The sequence below is a fragment of the Apostichopus japonicus genome, chromosome 14 (genome assembly GCF_037975245.1).
Source record: "Apostichopus japonicus isolate 1M-3 chromosome 14, ASM3797524v1, whole genome shotgun sequence".
Taxonomy (NCBI): Eukaryota; Metazoa; Echinodermata; class Holothuroidea; order Aspidochirotida; family Stichopodidae; genus Apostichopus; species Apostichopus japonicus.
In genome coordinates this window covers 12960182-12980045 of record NC_092574.1, presented here as the reverse complement: position 1 = coordinate 12980045, position 19864 = coordinate 12960182, and the positions used below count along the sequence as shown (strand labels likewise).

Genomic DNA, 19864 nt, shown 5'->3' with positions numbered 1-19864 from the left:
GGATCCTATGCAAATTAAAACTCAAACATGCCATTGTTTGTGAATATAGAGCACACTCAAAGTAGGGCCAGAAAAGGCCCCTATCTCATTTTTTGCCATTTTAATACAAAAAATTGAGACTGTAAAATGTCCTCAAAATTAGCTAAATTCGAAAGCTGGTCACATGTCTTCCATAATATTTGCAATATCAGACATAAAATACTTTATGCAAAAGATGCCTCCAAACTTGACATAAATTTAGGGCTCTCAAAATGCAATCTGGATTTGGTTGCTAGGTGTGGCCATATCCTAGCAACCAAAAACTTTTCAAAAGTTTTTTGCCCAATTTCATCCTTTGAAACATGTGGCAAGACACCATATCAATTTCAGGCGATTCTGAGAGGGTCGACGTGGAATCGACCCAAAAATCTGTTGATTTGGCATGGATTGACCCAATTAATAAGGACCTTTTAAAAGATATTATCATACTGGTTGCTACACCCCTACAGAATTACTGTAATATGATTTTTAGCCAAGGAAGATGTTTATTGGATAGGTAGAGATAAAATTTCCAACTAACCTGTTTCGGAGGTGACAAGATGTTTCGGAGGTGACGCATGTTAACGGAAAGTTAAGAATCTCCCAGAAATTAAAACGACTGGTCATGTTGTCACAAATTTTACTCAAATATTACATTAGGGGGTGTGGTATATTTTAATAAGTTTAAAATAGCTATACTATTGTTTACATAAATCTTGGGCTGAAGAATGCTTTGTTTTGGAGGTGACGGAAAAGTTAACGGAAAAGTTAACATTAAATTTGAAATTTACACAATTCTTTTAAAATTTCCAAATGAAAAATATTTTAGGGCCCAGTTATTAGACACATTAGTTATTGTAATAATGCAACCATACTTAACAAAATTTACACTGCTTAATTAGAACTTAGTTGCAGTCAAACTTAGGTACCAATTGTTAACGGAAAATGTCACCTCCGAAACGACAAAATCTAGCCACCGGTCCCTTGGAGAAGGGAAGGGAAAGAAACCTGGGGAACACAATTGCATTTTAGTTTGGACACTTGTTGATAATATTAACCAAATAAGAACTGGAAAATACCTTCCACCAAAAAGTACAGGCTCTGACAAAAGCAGTGAAGTTGAAAGTGTCTGGCTGAACTAGCATATTTTAAGCATATTTATGGCCACCAAATCCACCTGAAGAAACCGAGAAAGTTTGTTAAGCTACCCAAGGTAGACTTCACTTAGGATGGTCAAATGGCAAAAAATCTATTATAAAGAATTCTGGTATTTGGTCACTGAGTTACAAAGCAATAAGTGCCAATATTGAAAGTTACACCACTGATTGTGAAAATGACCATATATGTGTGAAAATGTGCTAGAAAAGTGGTAATCCATGACCAATCATTTGCACTTAAGTTCTTGGTTTGGCCACCATATGGCATGAGACACTTAAATGTCCTAATTAACTGACTAGAAATGTCTGCAATGAACTTAGGAGGAAAATACATATGACCTTTAACCTACCTCTATAAATAAGACATGATAAATTACTATATTCTGTATATTAACTGTTAAGGTAGCATACGCCCAATAAAAGCCCCATTGACTTACACACTAAATCACAAAAGTAATGCCTTCTCTAAGTCTAGATAGAAGTTTTCACTTGCTAAACGCTACCCATCACTAGATAGCTGACAAGTTGGCCTTTCATGGCACCATCAATTTTCCATACCATGACCGTGAAAATATTTTGCTACGAGAGCCGGAAGTTTTCGTCACTTGTAAACAAACCTCTTCACTCGGCCGTAAACAATCTTCGTCCGCTGCTCCTGGGAGGGATAAACTGATCTAAAATTGCCTCAATTTTCCCCAATTTTTTAACCACATGTGCTTCCATTCATGTTCTTTAACATCCAAGCCACAAAAAAGCTCATCCTAATTGATAACATAACAAAAAAGTTGTTCTCCTGCTCCTAATTGGCACTTTTCCTGAAGGAGAACACTTGCCGTGGATTGATATAGACCCTAATAGGAGTATGCCACCTTAAGAGTTGATCTGAATGTCAGAGAAAATTTGTGTCTGCTTGGAGATGTGCTAGTTCTCCTGTTTCCTCCTATCCTCTGTTGCTTAAACTAGAGACATAATTGAAGCTAGTTGAAACTTTATTCATTTACAAACATCCTGAATTACGAATCTCCATTGTTGTCTTTATAGTCAAGACTCCTTACTCTGGGAGATTCAAGAGAAACATATCATTGGACAAGGAAGTGTTCATTTCTAGCAGATTTTCTGACTTGATTTCTACTATTACTACACTTATGACATGACATTTCCCAAACATGTATTGCTAATATTGTGGTAACCTGTGTTTGATAAACAAGGCCAGCAGGTGTGTTAAAGTTGATTTAGCTATAGAGAGTGCTAGTATACTAGTGATAAAGGTGACCGTTTCCTTGTTGCTTTCACGTCTTGTTTTACTTTGTCTGAGTTATTTAGGTTCCCAGTGCTTCAGTCGCATGTTCGATTTTCTTGGGAAATGTTAGGTGGGAATACTATATTACAGATTTGAAGGAAGATTAAACCTCAGATTTTATTGATACCATTTTTTTTTTAAGGAAGCTGGGTTTATCTGCAACCTGAATTTATTATACCTTGGCAATTCTGTACTGATATGTTTTAGATTCGCTTTGTTTAAATATACCGGTGAAAATATCAGTCTCATAAACATGCGGGGTGTGAAGTATTAAAGAGGTATGAAGGTAGTTTATACAAGTCATAAGTGTGTGTGTGAGTATTAAAGCATTAAACACTGATATTAATAGTCATCAGTGTGTCCCCTACACATACTAAAAACATCAAATAACGAGAAGTATATTATATCAACCCACAAAGTATATAAACTCACTGCGACATATTTCCACCCACCCATCTCAGTATAATGTAGAGAGGATGAAAGCCTTTCGGGAAGTACTTTGAACAATTTTAGCGTGTTAAGCATTTGGCCGATAATTGAAGAATTGTGGACAATGGTTAATTCATAGTACATTTAAATAATACCAAGAATGGGAGATATGAGTTAATCATATTGTCTTGGCTTATTTCAATCTCTGAGTCTGCTTAGATTCTGTGACGTTAGCAAGTATTTCGGTCTGAGGTGGGTGAAGGGTAGACCATTCTCATGCACTGAAGTCATGTGACAAGTGCACTCAGTCATGTGATAAGTGCACTTAGTCAGGTGATATGTGCACTCAATCAGGTGACAAGTGCACTCAGTCAGGTGATATGTGCACTCAGTCAGATGATATGTGCACTCAATCAGGTGACAAGTGCACTCATTCAGGTGATATGCGCACTCAATCAGGTGACAAGTGTACTCAGTCAGTTGATATGTGCACTCAATCAGGTGACAAGTGTACTTAGTCAGGTGACAGTGTGCACATGTCATATGATAATTGAAATCTTCCAGCTGAACAAACATGAGATGGGAGAAGTGTGCTCCAACTGTGGTCTGACTTCATTGTGTCAAGTCAGTCTCCTAATACTGTTAGGTTCAGTTATATTTTTTGTCGTCCAAAGTTGTTATTTAACAGAATGTTGTTGATGTTGAGTAACTTACAGCAGAGATGTTTGTGTCTACAGCCTAGCTCCAACAAGGACGTGCCCCTGGAGGATGAAGCCTGGTACCACGGCGCCCTGCCGAGACAAGAGACGGAGGAGCTGCTGAAACAAGAGGGAGACTTCATTGTCAGATTCAAGAGCGACGCCTCCGGCCAGTACGTGCTCTCCTGCAGGTCTGCCGATAAACAGAGGCACTTCCCGATCGTGAAACAAGACGATAGCACGGTCAGTCCATTGCGAGTTTTTAAACCTGCAGAGAGTTAACCTATCTATGACAGCAAATCAATCTTGGGACTTATTTTTGCTGATAGCTATTATTACAATAGTGCTTTTTTTTTAATTATAGCATAATATATATATATTATATATATATTATATGTAATATATTAGCATAGTAGCATAATATTTTTTAAATAAAAGCATGTAAAAACACCATGTAAAATACACATTTTAGGGTTACAATACCATCCTCTGTAGGCAGTGGTGGGGCCAGGGGTCCTCAAAGGCTCCCCTTCCACACATCTTGGTCCCCCTTCCCCTTCCTCCCTCACATTACAAAATTGAAATGGCATACTGTGTGTGTTTGATATGATATATCATTAAGCCTGACTTTTCTCCTCCACACAATTTTTTTGAATGTCTGAATGTTCTGGTTTTTAACAGTATCGATTGGAAGGAGGGAGTTTTCGGTCAATCCAGGAACTGGTGAACCATCACATGTCAACTCAAACACCGGTGACGAAAGCTATGATAATCAGAAATCCAATAAGTAAGGTCAAGGACGAGCACGACCTTCGACACAAGGACATCTTGCTGGACACCAAATTAGGACAGGTGAGTTTCATGAAAGACATAACGATTCAATCTTTTAAAGGGTGTGAAGACTCGCGCAAAAAAAAGAAACGTCTAATGCCAGTAATCTGACCTAGTTTCGAATGAGGTGTAATAGAAGTGTTACACACCACCATCAATCCCAGCAAATACACATACAGCTTGCTACCGTCAGTAAATTAGACACTAGTGTACAGTCAGTACATACAGCTGCGGTCAATACCCACAGCACAGTGTACAAACGATACAGCGATGGACATCTCAGGTCCAGCTAAAGATAACAAGGTATCACGTTTCATTACTGTCCGCATTTTGTAGCGACACAAACAAAACGTCACTTGCAAGCAACAGAGAGTTAACTTTTTCAGATGGCAGCATGCTGTTTGGGGCGAGTCTTCATTGCCTTTAATGGTAATGAAAAGTTAATTGGTAGATGAGTTAATTTCACTGACATTTACCCACTTTGTACCAGTGACCCTGAAACCTTGTAATTTTTGTTTGGCCAATTGACTTGTATTTGAAGCTAACAGGGATGACCATGTGTGCACAACATGTGTCATGTTGTTTACTCCAGTCTATTCCTATCAACACAGTATGTGTGTGCACTAATGTTGAGTTATTTGGGGAGATTCTTACTGTTGGTACATGGGCTAACGTAAGATGTTAGCTGAATTCTAGTGTATACCCCTTCAGCTGTAGGCAATGAAAAATTACTGTGTTAAGGTTTATTAAGCCACTGGTTGCCTCTCATGTGACATATATTGTGAGCTCTCATGTGACATATCACATGACCTCGCATGTGACATCTCCTTGTCTATACTACTGCTGCATTCTTTATTTAAGGTGGAAAAAAAAGAAGAAAAAAAGTGAATTTTTATATGAATATCTTGTTAGAACTGTATTAATTACAACCCATATGGTTGTAACTCTTCTCTATTGCACCCCAAGTGAAATAAAATATTAAAAAATGAAAACGGGGGTGGGGTGGGTGAGGGGGTGGGTTTGTTGACTGCATTGTTCTTTTAGTTTCATAAGCATCCTTTTTCTTGTGTACATGCAGGGACATTTTAGGTGACGTCCACAAAGTGACATTTAAGAATAAACCTGTCGCCGTCAAGACGTGCAAGGCCACAGTAGATGCTGCAACGAGAAGGAAGTTCCTCTCAGAAGCCTACATCCTCAAGAATTACAGCCATCCCAACATCGTCAAACTTATCGGCGTGGCAACAGACAGACATCCAATCTACATCGTCATGGAGCTTGTTCAAGGTCAAAAACCAGTAAAAAATGGATTTGACATCATTTCTTTTTTTCTGCCACAGCTATCAAAGTAGTTAGATTAGGGGGGCAAATTTGGCCTTTGATTTATTATGGAATATGGTACACCGTAAACATCTCATTGTATATGGAAACCCTGCCACTCTGGTTAGTTGTATGGAGAAGTATTTTCTGGTCGCAAACAACGTGAAATTTTATCGAAGAGGAAAATGTTTCCTCTCTGCTAGTTTAATAGCCCAACTCAAGATCTATGCACCTAACTGGAGATTTATTGGTTGATTGAATGTAACCTATTTTGACTGGCTTATAAATATTATAAATATCCTTATATTGTCCATATATAGCCGTATATCATAAATATCCTTATAAATATCTTTCTAAATATACTGTGATATTTTATAGAAATTGAAGTTTTGTACGGTGTATTTCTGGTTACACATTCAGAGAAGATTGCAATTATATATAAGCTCTTTTATTAGTTTTTGGCTTGCTCTACACTGATGTGCAATATGTACCATGAACAGAGGAACTTTATTTGCGTACGTTTAGGCTTGTATCATAATTAATACACACAAAACAGACTAAACAACAATAGATTTATGAGATGAAATCAGTGAATTGTTTAAAAAGATTGATTTTACTGACTGATGTTTGCTTCTCTGTCACCTTTGCAGGAGGAGATCTTTTGAAGTTGCTTCGAGATGACAGCAAGACCTTGAGTGTCCCCGAGAAGATTAAAATGAGTGAAGACGCAGCATCAGGGATGGCTTACTTGGAGGGTAAAAGTTGTATTCACAGGTAAACTAGAAATTGTCCTGGGATTAATAAACAGGTGTGTGGGTTTATGGATGTAGGCATGGGTATGCATGTATGCTAGTATGTATTTTTGTTGAGGAACAAACAAGAAGAACTCAGATAAGTAATCAGGACTCTTGTCTATTTGAAACTTTGTGTGATATCTGCTTTCAAAGGGAAAATGTCAAAACTGAATACTAAAGACAATTCTCGTTTAATACTTAACCAAATAAGGAGAATGGGACATTCCCACTGCTTTTAAAAATTAGACATTTTGCTCTTGATGGTTGTAATTGTAGAATGCTGCCAGTAAATTGTAGTGATAAGTAACTTTCTGTTAACAGATAGAACCTCACCACCATCATGCAACCCCCCCCTCCCCACCTCACAAAATTGATCTCCTATCCATCTACACGAATGTTAGAATAAAACACTCTGTGGAACTGAAATGATGTTAACATTATCAAAAATGCGGCAACATTAAGGAATGAAACCTCAAGGTAGGGAGAAATTTTTGGGAGAGGCCCAATAACGTGAGATGCCAAATGCTCTGTATATTACAGCAGATCTAGTAGATTGATATATGGTCACTGCCATGCTCCCACAGTATACCTCTGTAAAACTCATGGTCATGCTTTCTTCTCATTGACAGAGACCTGGCAGCGAGGAATTGTCTGGTCGGCACGAAGAATATTCTGAAGATCAGCGATTTTGGAATGTCGAGAGAAGAAGAAGAGGAATAACAGATCAACAGCAACAACATGAGACAGATACCAATCAAATGGACGGCCCCTGAGGCCATGAACTATGGTAAAGGTTGTGTATACATATGTCCAGGCACGTAGCCAAGGGGGGGCCAAGGGGGCGACTGCCCCCCCTTGAGCATATTTTTTTGTATATTTTTATGATATCCCTAGTAATTTCAAAATAGAAAATGCTTAAATGCAACTAACAAGGCCTGGGAAGTGCCATTTCCAGCGATCTGGGAGGCATTTTCGGCCAAAGTTTTCTTGTACGCTTCATGCCACTCGTGATGGCGCTACGCTAAGATAGTTTGCAGAGCCATATTTGGCTCTGATAGTTTGCCTACAGGTTCGCCCCTCCCGTGGCAAATTCCTGGCTACGCGCCTGAGTATGGCAAAGAAGTGGTAAAAGCAGTTACTGTGGGTCTGTTTCAAAACCTGCGTGTTCAAAACCTTAGAGAGTGTTGTGGACGATTGGCTAAGGCGTCGGACTTGTGATCCAAGGATTGCTGGTTCGACTCCTGCCTAGTCCATTACGTTGTGTCCTTGGGCAAGATGCTTTATCTCAATTGCCTCTCTCCACCCAGGGGTTAAATGGGTACCTGTGAGGTAACTTGTCATTGGGCGCAGTATATAACTGCAGCCGCCTGGAGGGATTGTCTCTGGGACAGGTTATCATTGACCAGGGATAACATATCTTCTGTAAAGTGCTTTGATACCTATTGCTGGTATAAGCGCTACATAAAAGTGAAATATTCTGTGGGTCTGTTTCAAAACCTGCGTGTTCAAAACCTTAGAGAGTGTTGTGGGCGATTGGCTAAGGCGTCGGACTTGTGATCCAAGGTTTGCTGGTTCGACTCCTGCCTAGTCCATTACGTTGTGTCCTTGGGCAAGATGCTTTATCTCAATTGCCTCTCTCCACCCAGAGGTTAAATGGGTACCTGTGAGGTAACTTGTCATTGGGCGCAGTATATAACTGCAGCCGCCTGGAGGAATTGTCTCTGGGACAGGTTATCATTGACCAGGGATAACATATCTTCTGTAAAGTGCTTTGATACCTATTGCTGGTATAAGCGCTATATAAAAGTGAAATATTCTGTGGGTCTGTTTCAAAACCTGCGTGTTCAAAACCTAAGAGAGTGTTGTGGACGATTGGCTAAGGCGTCGTACTTGTGATCCAAGGATTGCTGGTTCGACTCCTGCCTAGTCCATTACCTTGTGTCCTTGGGCAAGATGCTTTATCTCAATTGCCTCTCTCCACCCAGGGGTTAAATGGGTACCTGTGAGGTAACTTGTCATTGGGCGCAGTATATAACTGCAGCCGCCTGGAGGGATTGTCTCTGGGACAGGTTATCATTGACCAGGGATAACATATCTTCTGTAAAGTGCTTTGATACCTGTTGCTGGTATAAGCGCTACATAAAAGTGAAATATTCTGTGGGTCTGTTTCAAAACCTGCGTGTTCAAAACCTTAGAGAGTGTTGTGGGCGATTGGCTAAGGCGTCGGACTTGTGATCCAAGGATTGCTGGTTCGACTCCTGCCTAGTCCATTACGTTGTGTCCTTGGGCAAGATGCTTTATCTCAATTGCCTCTCTCCACCCAAGGGTTAAGTGGGTACCTGTGAGGTAACTTGTTATTGGGCGTAGTATATAACTGCAGCCGCCTGGAGGGATTGTCTCTGGGACATGTTATCATTGACCAGGGATAACATATCTTCTGTAAAGTGCTTTGATACCTATTGCTGGTATAAGGGCTATATAAAAGTGAAATATTCTGTGGGTCTGTTTCAAAACCTGCGTGTTCAAAACCTAAGAGAGTGTTGTGGATGATTGGCTAAGGCGTCGGACTTGTGATCCAAGGATTGCTGGTTCGACTCCTGCCTAGTCCATTACCTTGTGTCCTTGGGCAAGATGCTTTATCTCAATTGCCTCTCTCCACCCAAGGGTTAAGTGGGTACCTGTGAGGTAACTTGTTATTGGGCGTAGTATATAACTGCAGCCGCCTGGAGGGATTGTCTCTGGGACATGTTATCATTGACCAGGGATAACATATCTTCTGTAAAGTGCTTTGATACCTATTGCTGGTATAAGCGCTATATAAAAGTGAAATATTCTGTGGGTCTGTTTCAAAACCTGCGTGTTCAAAACCTAAGAGAGTGTTGTGGATGATTGGCTAAGGCGTCGGACTTGTGATCCAAGGATTGCTGGTTCGACTCCTGCCTAGTCCATTACCTTGTGTCCTTGGGCAAGATGCTTTATCTCAATTGCCTCTCTCCACCCAGGGGTTAAGTGGGTACCTGTGAGGTAACTTGTCATTGGGCGCAGTATATAACTGCAGCCGCCTGGAGGGATTGTCTCTGGGACAGGTTATCATTGACCAGGGACAACATATCTTCTCTAAAGTGCTTTGATACCTATTGCTGGTATAAGCGCTACATAAAAGTGAAATATTCTGTGGGTCTGTTTCAAAACCTGCGTGTTCAAAACCTTAGAGAGTGTTGTGGGCGATTGGCTAAGGCGTCGGACTTGTGATCCAAGGATTGCTGGTTCGACTCCTGCCTAGTCCATTACCTTGTGTCCTTGGGCAAGATGCTTTATCTCAATTGCCTCTCTCCACCCAGGGGTTAAATGGGTACCTGCTAGGTAACTTGTCATTGGGCGCAGTATATAACTGCAGCCGCCTGGAGGGATTGTCTCTGGGACAGGTTATCATTGACCAGGGGTAACATATCTTCTGTAAAGTGCTTTGAGACCTATTGCTGGTATAAGCGCTATATATAAGTGAAATATTATTATTACTATTTTTTTATTTTTTTTTTTTGGTCATAATAATTAACATTAGGGGCAATATAACGTCATCATCAAATGATGGCATGTTTTTTATTAAGCAAGAGGAATTTGTGCTTTGTTGCTGAAAATTATGAAGGTTATGAAACCTTAAAATTTAGCAAAAATTAAACACTTTAGAAACTAGGAATTCCCCCCCAAACTAGGGTCTGGTTTATTCTTGAGTTAAAAGTGGGGTTCTATGAAATATTAAGCCTCACATTATGATATAGCTTTGAATAACACTGAATTTAATTGAACCCTTTGCATTTTTATAATCAACAGGGCATCACTTTGGGAACAATTTAAAAAATTTGTGATTCTAGAAAAAAAATCATAACGACTAAAGACTTACAATAATTATATGGAAGGTTTTTAAAAAAGGACTATATATTAAGTCAGAGTGCTAAAATATTGATTTCAAAAGCTCAGATATACCTAACTTTAAATTGTTAAATTGGGACAAACAAGAAAGAAAGTTCTCAAATGCCAGTCAGACGGCTCAATATGGATTCCCAGAGCTCAAAAATATGATTTTCTCTAAAATTAAAATGTTAGTCTATGGAACTTAGAGCCTCTAAATATTAAAATGATTTTGAAATGTTTTGTAATAACTTCATTCAAATTAGGAATTGATTATATCATTGTTGCTTAATTCAGAAAGACATCCTCTATCTGATGCATTATTGTGGAAAAACTTAGAACCTCATTATTTTTGCCCAAAAAGTAAAACATATTTATAAGGTTTTAGCCTTAAAAAATTGTTAAATTTGGACAAACAGAAATAGAAAGTTCTCAAATGCCAGTCAGGATGCTCATTATGGATTCCTAGAGCTCAGAAATATGCTTTTCTTCTGAAATGTGTTAGTCTATTGAACTTTAAGCCTCTAAATATTTAAATGACTTTTAAAATGTTTTATTACATCTCTTTCAAATTTGGAATTGATTATATCATTGATGCCTAATTTAGAAGGACACCCTCTATCTGATGCATAATTGTGGAATAACCTAAAAGGTCAATAGTTTTGGCAAAAATTAAAACAAAATTATAAGGTTTTAGCCTTACAAAATTGTTAAATTTGAACAAACAGATATAGAAAGTTCTCAAATGCCAGTCAGGATGCTCATTATGGATTCCTAGAGCTCAGAAATATGCTTTTCTTCTGAAATGTGTTAGTCTATGGAACTTAAAGCATGATTTTTAAAATGTTTTGTTATAACTTCTTTTAAATTAGGAATTGATTATATCATTGTTGCTTAATTTAGAAGGACACCCTCTATCTTATGTATCATTGTGGTAAAACTTAAAATGGTCATGATTTTTGGCAAAAATTAAACAAAATTATAAGGTTTTAGCCCTACAAAATTGTTAAAATTTGGACAAAAAAAGGTTCTCAAATGCCAGTCAGAATGCTTATTATAGATTCCCATAGCTCAGAAATATCCTTCTCTCTTAAGTTCAAATGTGTTAGTCTATGTATTTTTATGCTTATTGAAATGATTTTCAAAATGTTTTATTATAACTTCTTTCAAATTAGGAATTGGTGATATCATTATTGCTTAATTCAGAAGGACACCTTCTATCTAATGTATAATTGTTGGTAAACTTAAAAAGGCCATGATTTTTGGCAAAAAAATTGTAAGGTTTTAGCACTACAAAATTGTTAAATTTGGACAAACAAAAATAGAAAGTTCTCAAATGCCAGTCAGGATGCTCATTATGGATTCCCAGAGCTCAGAAATATGCTTCTCTCTGAAGTTAAAATGTGTTATTCTATGGATTATTATGCTTATTGAAATGATTTTTAAAATGTTTCATTATAACTTCTTTCACATTGGGAATGTATGATATGATTGTTGCTTACATCAGAAGGACACCCTCTATCTAATGCATATGTGTGGAAGAACTAAAAAGGTCATGATTTTGGCCACAAAAAAAAAACTTGTAAGGTGTTAGCCTTACAAAACTGTTAAATTTTGGACAAAAAAAGAAAGTTCTCAAATGCCAGTCAGGATGCTCATTATGGATTCCCAGAGCTCAGAAATATGCTTCTTTTTGAAGTTAAAATGTGTTTAGTCTATGGATTTTTATGCTTATTGAAATGATTTTCAAAATGTTTCATTATAACATCTTTCACATTGGGAATGTATTATATCATTGTTGCTTTATACAGAAGGACACCCTCCATCCTATGCATTATTGTGGAAAAACTTAAAGGTCATGATTTTGGCCGCAAAAAAAAAAAAACTTGTAAGGTTTACAAGGCCTTACAAAACTGTTAAAGTTTGGACAAAAAAAAAAGTTCTCAAATGCCAGTCAGGATGCTCATTATGGATTCTCAGAGCTCAAAAATATGCTATTCTCTGAAGTTAAAAGTGGTAGTGTATGGATTTTTATGCTTATTAAAATGATTTTCAAAATGTTTCTAAAAATTCCTTTCACATTGAGAATGTTTTATATCATATTGCTTCCTTCAGAAGGACACCTTCCATCTAATGCATCACCGTGGAAAGAATTAAACTGTTCATGATATCTAAATTGGGGCCAAACACTCAACAAGTTCTCCAATGCCACTCAGGATGCCCATTACGGAACCAGAGCTTGGAAACATACTTTCTCTGAAGTTAAAAGTGGTAGTGTATGGATTTTTATGCTTATTAAAATGATTTTCAAAATGTTTCATAATTACTTCTTTCACATTGGGAATGTATTATATCATTGTTGCTTACTTTAGGAGGGACAGCCTTTGTCACTTACACATCATTGTGGAAAGAATGAAAATGGTCATGATATTTTGTTTTGGTGGAAAAATTAAAAATTCGTAAGGCGATATGAATAGTCTTACTAAATCAATTAACTTGAACAAACAAAATGTTCTCAAATGCCAGTCAGGATGCTCATTACCGATTCCCCGAGCTTGGAAACATACTTTTCTCTGAAGGTTAAAAGTGGTAATGTTTGGATTTTTATGCTTATTAAAATGATTTTCAAAATGTTTTTCATAACTTCTGTTACATTGGGAATGAATTATATAATTGGTGCTGAATTTAGGAGGACACCCTAAATCATATGCATATATTTGTGGAACAACTTAAAAGGTCATGGTAAAAAAGTAAAACAAAAATCATTAAGCTTTAGCATTACAAAACATTAAATTGGGACAAATATAAAAAGGTTCTCATATGCCAGTCAGGATGCTCATTATGGATTCCCAGAGACCAGAAATTTGCTTTTCTCTGAATTAAAAAGTGTTAGTCTATGGAACTTAAAGCCTCTAAATATTTAAAATGATTTTTAACATGTTTGTTTATAACTTCTTTCAAATTTGGAATTGATTGTATCTATTTTTGCCTAACACAGAAGGAAACCCTCCATTTCATGCGTAATTGTGGAAAAAAATTAAATGGTTATGACTTTGGCCAAAAATGATAAAAATCATAAGGTTTTAGCCTTACAAAATTATTAAATTTGGACCAAAACAAAAGTTTTCAAATGCAGAAACATGTATTGAGTTAAAATGAAAAGATAAAATGAGTGTGGCCAAAAACAAATTGAATCACAAGGCTATTGCCCATTACATAATAAATAATTGGGATCAAATCATTTTAGAAACAGGTCATTATTTTGGCAAATAATAAAAAATCATCATAAGGCAAACAAAATAAGGTATTTATAAGCATGTACAATATCATTATAGTTTAAACAAAATATGAAAGTTCTAAAATAGATTCACAGAGCCCAGAAATGTTCTTTTCTCTGAAAGTTAACCTTCTAAACATTAAAGTGATTTTCCCCAAAAAATGTCTATAACTTCTTTCAAGGTAGTAACAGATCATATTCATCTAATATAATTCAGAATGACAACTTCCAATCTAGGTATAATATTAGAAAGAATTAAAAATAGGTCACGATTGTAGCCACAGAAAGAAAAATGGAGTTAAAGGTGGTAGTCTTTAGAAGTTTTACCCTCTAAACATTAAAGTGATTTTACAAAAAAATGGCTATAACTTCTATCAATGTGGAAACAGATCATATTACTTAATTCAGAAGTAATAATAACTCAGAAGTAATAAGTACTCAGACGTAATAAGTCAGAAGTAATAATTCAGAAGTAAGAATAACTTAAATCAGAATGACAACTTCCAATCTAGGTATAATATTAGAAAGAATTAAAAAAAGGTCAGAATTTTAGCCACAGAAAAAAATGGAGTTTTAACCCTCTTATCATGCCACTTTTAGCTTCAGAGAAAAGCATAAAATTCTTGGTGCTGAGAATCTAACTTAAATGATTTTGTGTTATATGAAATCATTTTGATAATTAGGGACTACCACTAAAATAAATGCAAACCAGGGCTCTAGGAATCCATAAAGAGCATCCAGACCTGATAATTGAGAATAAAAGACATTCTATGCATAATTTTGGAAAGAATTAAAACAGTCATGATTTTTGCTAAAGAATTAAAAAGAAAAGTCATAGGCTATATATGGCCCCACAAAACTTTCAATTTGGCAGAAGTTTTCAAATGCCATTGTTGCATTTTGCTGAAGCACACCCTCCATCCTATGCGTAATTTTGGAAAGGCCTTAAAAGGTCATGATTGTTTTCAAATATTATCAAAAATCATTCAATCATTCAATTTGGACAGAAGTCATGATACTCATAATGGCATCTCAAAGCTCAGAAATGTGCATAAAATGATTTTCAAAATTTGTCATAATAATTTCTTTCAAATTTGGATTGTATTATATGATTGTTCCTAAATTCAGAAAGACACACACCATCCTATGCATCATTGTGGAAATACTTAAAAAGGTCATGGTTTAGCTAAAGAAAATCATAACTTAGTTAATTTAAATTTAACTTAAATTTAATTTTACAAACTTATTTAATTTGGACCAAATAACAATTTCTCAAATGCCAGTCAGGATGCTCATTATGGATTCTCAGAGCTAGGCCTCTTATAGTATTAAAATAATTTTATGGTTTTAGAGTAACAAAACTGTTAAAGTTGGACAAACAAAAATAGAAAGTTCTGATGTAAAAGTGTTAGCCTATGGAACCAAAAGCCTCTAAATATTAAAATGATTTCTTAAAATGTTATATTATAACTTCTTTCAAATTAGGAATTGATATAATTGTTGCTTAATTCAGAAGGATGCCTTCAACTTAAAAGTTAATTTTTTTGGGCAAAAAAATAAAACAAAATTATAAGTTTTCAGCCTACAAAACTGTTAAATATGGACCCAAAAAAATAGAAAGTTCTCAAATGCCAGTCAGGATGTTCATTATGGATTCCAAGTTAAATAGTTAGTCTATGGAACTTAGAGCTGCTAAATATTAAAATGATTTTTAAAATGTTTTGTTATAACTTCTTTCAAATTAGGAATTTATTATATCATTGTTGCTTGTGGAAAAAACAGGAAGGCATGATTTGCCACAAAAAAATCATTAGGTTTCAGCCATGCAAAAATCATTAAATTGGGACAAACAACAAAGGTTCTCAAATGCCATTCAGGATGCTCATTATAAATTCCCAGAGCTCAGAAATATGCTTTATACTGAAACTAATAGTTGAAGTCTATGAACTGTTAAACCTCTAAATATTAAAATAATTATCAGAATGTTTCATTTCACTTCCTTTCAAATTGAGAATGTAGCATATTATTTGAACTTAATGCAGTAGGACAACTTCCATCCTAACCATAATTTTGGAAAGAATTAAAAAGTCTGTGATTTTAACCAAAAGCCTAAAACAAAAAAATCATCAGTCAATAATATTAATAATAATAAGTAATATTTTAAGCGCATAATCAGCAACACTGCTCAAAGCGCTTTGCAAATGTAAAACCTAAAAACAAATAGTAACAAAAACTTAAATATTAAATATATAGAACCAATAAGGCATAAAATGTAAAAGCCCAACAATATAAAAAACACTCGTACTAAACGATAATAAAAAAAAATACAACCTGAACGCATACAGTCCAAAACAATTTCAGAAGTATGTAAATAGTAAAATAATTTTAAAAACTTAACAAAATGCACAAAAGATTAAATCATAGTCTATGTTTATAAATATAAATAAGTATGAGAAACAATAGTACAGTAAGACAATTATTGTAAAAGCCTAAAACAGATAGTAATAAACACCAAATGCTAAAAAAACCCACAAATTACTGCATAGTAAAGCATATTTCTGAGCTCTGTATGAAAACATAGGGAGCATCCTGACTGTCAATTGAGAACTAATTGGGTGTCTTTCTTAATTCAGCAATAATGATATTCTCTCTATAGTTTGACTAAAAGTTACAAGGACCCATTTTGAGAATCATTTTATGGTATAAATTCCATAGACTGCCACTAAACTTCATAGAAGAGTAAACTTGAGCTCTTGGAATCAATTATAACCATCCTGACTGGCATTTGAGAACTTTCGTTCTCCAAATTCACTAAATTTGCAGCCGTATGGCCCACATCATGACCTATTTAATTCTTTCCACACATGTGCATTAGATAGAGGGTGTCGTTCTTATTAAGCAGCAATGATATTATTCTTAATTTGAGAGAATTTATAAATGAAACATTTTGAAAATCATTTTAATAGGCTAAATATTCCAAAGATTACCACTTTTAACTTTAGAGAGAAGCATATCTGGGCTCTTGGAACATTAATGAGCATCCCGACTGGCATTTGAGAACTTTTTTATGTCTGAATTTGATGAGTTTGTATGGCTAAAGCCTTGATTTTTGGGGGAGGGGGAGAGGGGGGTCAAAAATCATGACCTTTTGAATTCTTTCCACACATATGCATTGTATAGAGGGTGTCCTTCTTATAAAGCAACAATGATATAATTCATTCTCAGTTTGAGAGAATTTATAATGAAACATTTTGAGAATCATTTTAATATGCTTAAAATTCCATATGCTACCACTTATAACTTCAGAGAGAAGCATATCTGGGCTCTTGAGCATCCTGACTGGCATTGAGAACTTTTTTTGTCTGAATTTATTGAGTTTGTATGGCCAAAGCCTTACATTGGGGAGATAAAAATCACGACCCTTTTAGTTCTTTCCACACATATGCATTGGATGGAGGGTGTCCTTCTGATTAAGCAACAATGATATTATTCATTCTCAACTTGAGAGAATTTATGAAACATTTTGAGAATCATTTTAATATGCTAAAAATTCCATAAACTACCACTTTTAACTTCAGAGAGAAGCATAACTGGGCTCTGGGAATCCATAATGAGCATCCTGACTGGCATTTGAGAACTTTTTTTTGTCTGAATTTATTGAGTTTGTATGGCCAAAGCCTTACTTTGGGGAGGAGGGTGGTAAAAATCATGACCCTTTTAGTTCTTTCCACACATATGCATTGGATGGAGGGTGTCCTTCTTATAAAGCAACAATGATATTATTCATTCTCAATTTGAGAGAATTTATAATGAAACATTTTGAGAATCATTTTAATAGGCTAAAAATTCCATAAACTACCACTTTTAACTTCAGAGAGAAGCATATCTGGGCATCCATAATGAGCATCCTGACTGGCATTTGAGAACTTTTTTTTGTTTCCAAAATTTAATGATTTTGTATGGCTTATAGCCTTATGAGTTTGTTTTTTGGGGGCCAAAATCATGACCTTTATAGTTCTTTCAATGCATATGCATTAGATAGAGGGTGTCCTTCTTATAAAGCAACAATGATATTATTCATTCTCAATTTGAGAGAATTTATAATGACACATTTTGAGAATCATTTTAATAGGCTAAAAATTTCAGACTTCCACTTAACTTCAGAGACAAGCATATCTGGGCTCTGGGAATCCATAATGAGCATCCTGACTGGCATTTGAGAACTTTTTTTTTGTTTCCAAAATTTAATGATTTTGTATGGCTATAGCCTTATGAGTTTTTTTTTTTTTTGGCCAAAATCATGACCTTTATAGTTCTTTCCACACATATGCATTAGATAGAGGGTGTCCTTCTTATAAAGCAACAGTGATATTATTCATTCTCAATTTGAGAGAATTTATAATGAAACATTTTAAGAATCATTTTAATAGGCTAAAAATTTCATAAACTACCACTTTTAACTCCAGAGAGAAGCATATCTGGTCTCTTGGTATCCATAATGAGCATCCCGACTGGCATTTGAGAACTTTTTTTTTTGGTCAAAATTTTTGGGATTTTGTATGGCTTACATCCTTATCAATTCTCTTTTTTTTTGGCCATTTTTTTTTTAGTTTTTTCTACACTGTATAGAGGGTGTCCTTCTTATTAAGCAATATTGAGATTATTCGTTCTCAATTTAAAGAAAGTACAAAGACACATTTGAAAATCATTTTATTAGTGTTCCATAGACTGACACTTACCTTCATTGAAGAGTATACCCGAGCTCTTGGAATCCATAATGAGCATCCTGACTGTCATTTGAGAACATTTTTTTTTCTTTCAAATTTAATGATTTTGTCTGGCCAAAGCATCAAGATTTTATTTCTCATTTTTGGCCAAAATCAGAACATTCACAATTTGGAATAAAGCACAAGGAAACATTTTGAAAATGGTTTTATTATGTGAAACACTTACAATCCCAAACCCTGCCACTTCATTGAAGAGTTTACCTGAGCCCTTGGAATCCATAATGAGCATCCTGATTGGCATCTTAGAATTTGTTTTGTCCAAATTCATTGATAATGTATTTCTTCACCCCACATCCCCCACCCCCCCAGGCCCCCAATTTGAAAAATAAGAATAATTTGTTAAAAACAGTTGACACATCATACTGTAGCTCTAGGAATCAATAATCAAATATATAAATGAAAACATCATAAGGCTCAGCTATAGTCCTGTTTAATTCCAACAAATCAGTTTTGATTAATCTAATCTAATCAATGGTCTAATCAATCTCTCCTACAGTGAATATATTAGTGATTCTTATTTTGATATTTTCATCATTTTCTTGACATACAAACTAGTAGGCCGGGTTGTCAGATGGACAACCAGTCAAAATCCGTAAAAAATTTGCCCCTAGCTAACATCGTAGCATGAAACATCAACAGACAGGTACTAGCATTCAAATCTTGTTCAGATTACATATTAAATTGATTGCATATATAATAAAATATATATATATATATAAATATGTGTTTTAGACTCTTCCATTCAACGTGAGACTTGCATCATCTATCTCCTCACAAATCAACCCGTTCTGCTTGTCCTCTCTCTATCCTCTTTCAGGAAGATACACGTCGCTCTCTGATGTCTGGAGTTATGGAGTACTCCTCTGGGAGATATTCTCCAGAGGTAGCACTCTGTACCCCGGCATGAATAACAACGAGGCCAGAGAGAAAATAGAGGGCGGTAAGTACTGAAAAACAATGAGAGAGGAATATGAAGTCACCTTAACCTTACCCTCCCCCTTTAAGGAAAATAAGAATATTGGCCAGATGAACTGGAAAATAATAGTACTCACTGTATACAATTCAAATTACAATTAAAAGATGATATATAATAGATAACAAAAGTTACACCAGGTGGTCCTCAGTTGGTTACTATAGTTACACAAGAAAGCCACAGTAGGTATAATAGAGGGTTTCCAAAGCTGTACCAGACAGTTAATGAATTATTCTTTGGGGGAGTGGAGGGGGGGTTAATTTTTGTAAAGCTGTAACTGCTTCCTTATTTTCATCCTCAAGAAAAATGCCACCTTAATTTACGTTAGATTCACTAACTACTGCTAGTTACATATATATATGAATGATAAA

At 35.6% G+C, this 19864-nt stretch overlaps 1 protein-coding gene across 5 annotated transcripts in view; it reads left to right on the top strand.

Moving 5' to 3' along the window:
• The window catches only part of LOC139980294 (tyrosine-protein kinase receptor Tie-1-like), a 36465-nt gene that overhangs the window by 14534 nt on the left and 2067 nt on the right, over window positions 1–19864 (top strand). For 3 of the 5 annotated variants that reach the window (XR_011797508.1, XR_011797507.1, XM_071991843.1), the window contains 6 exons: window positions 3642–3845; window positions 4284–4454; window positions 5512–5720; window positions 6404–6527; window positions 7177–7334; window positions 19338–19460. Coding sequence is in view for 1 of the 5 variants with exons in the window: in XM_071991843.1 (XP_071847944.1) it covers window positions 7286–7334; window positions 19338–19460 (172 nt within the window). In the remaining 4 variants the exon portion in view is untranslated. Of the gene's footprint in view, window positions 1–3641; window positions 3846–4283; window positions 4455–5511; window positions 5721–6403; window positions 6528–7176; window positions 7335–12571; window positions 19461–19864 lie in introns of all 5 variants that reach the window. The other 2 variants (XR_011797505.1, XR_011797506.1) reach the window with 2 other exon arrangements.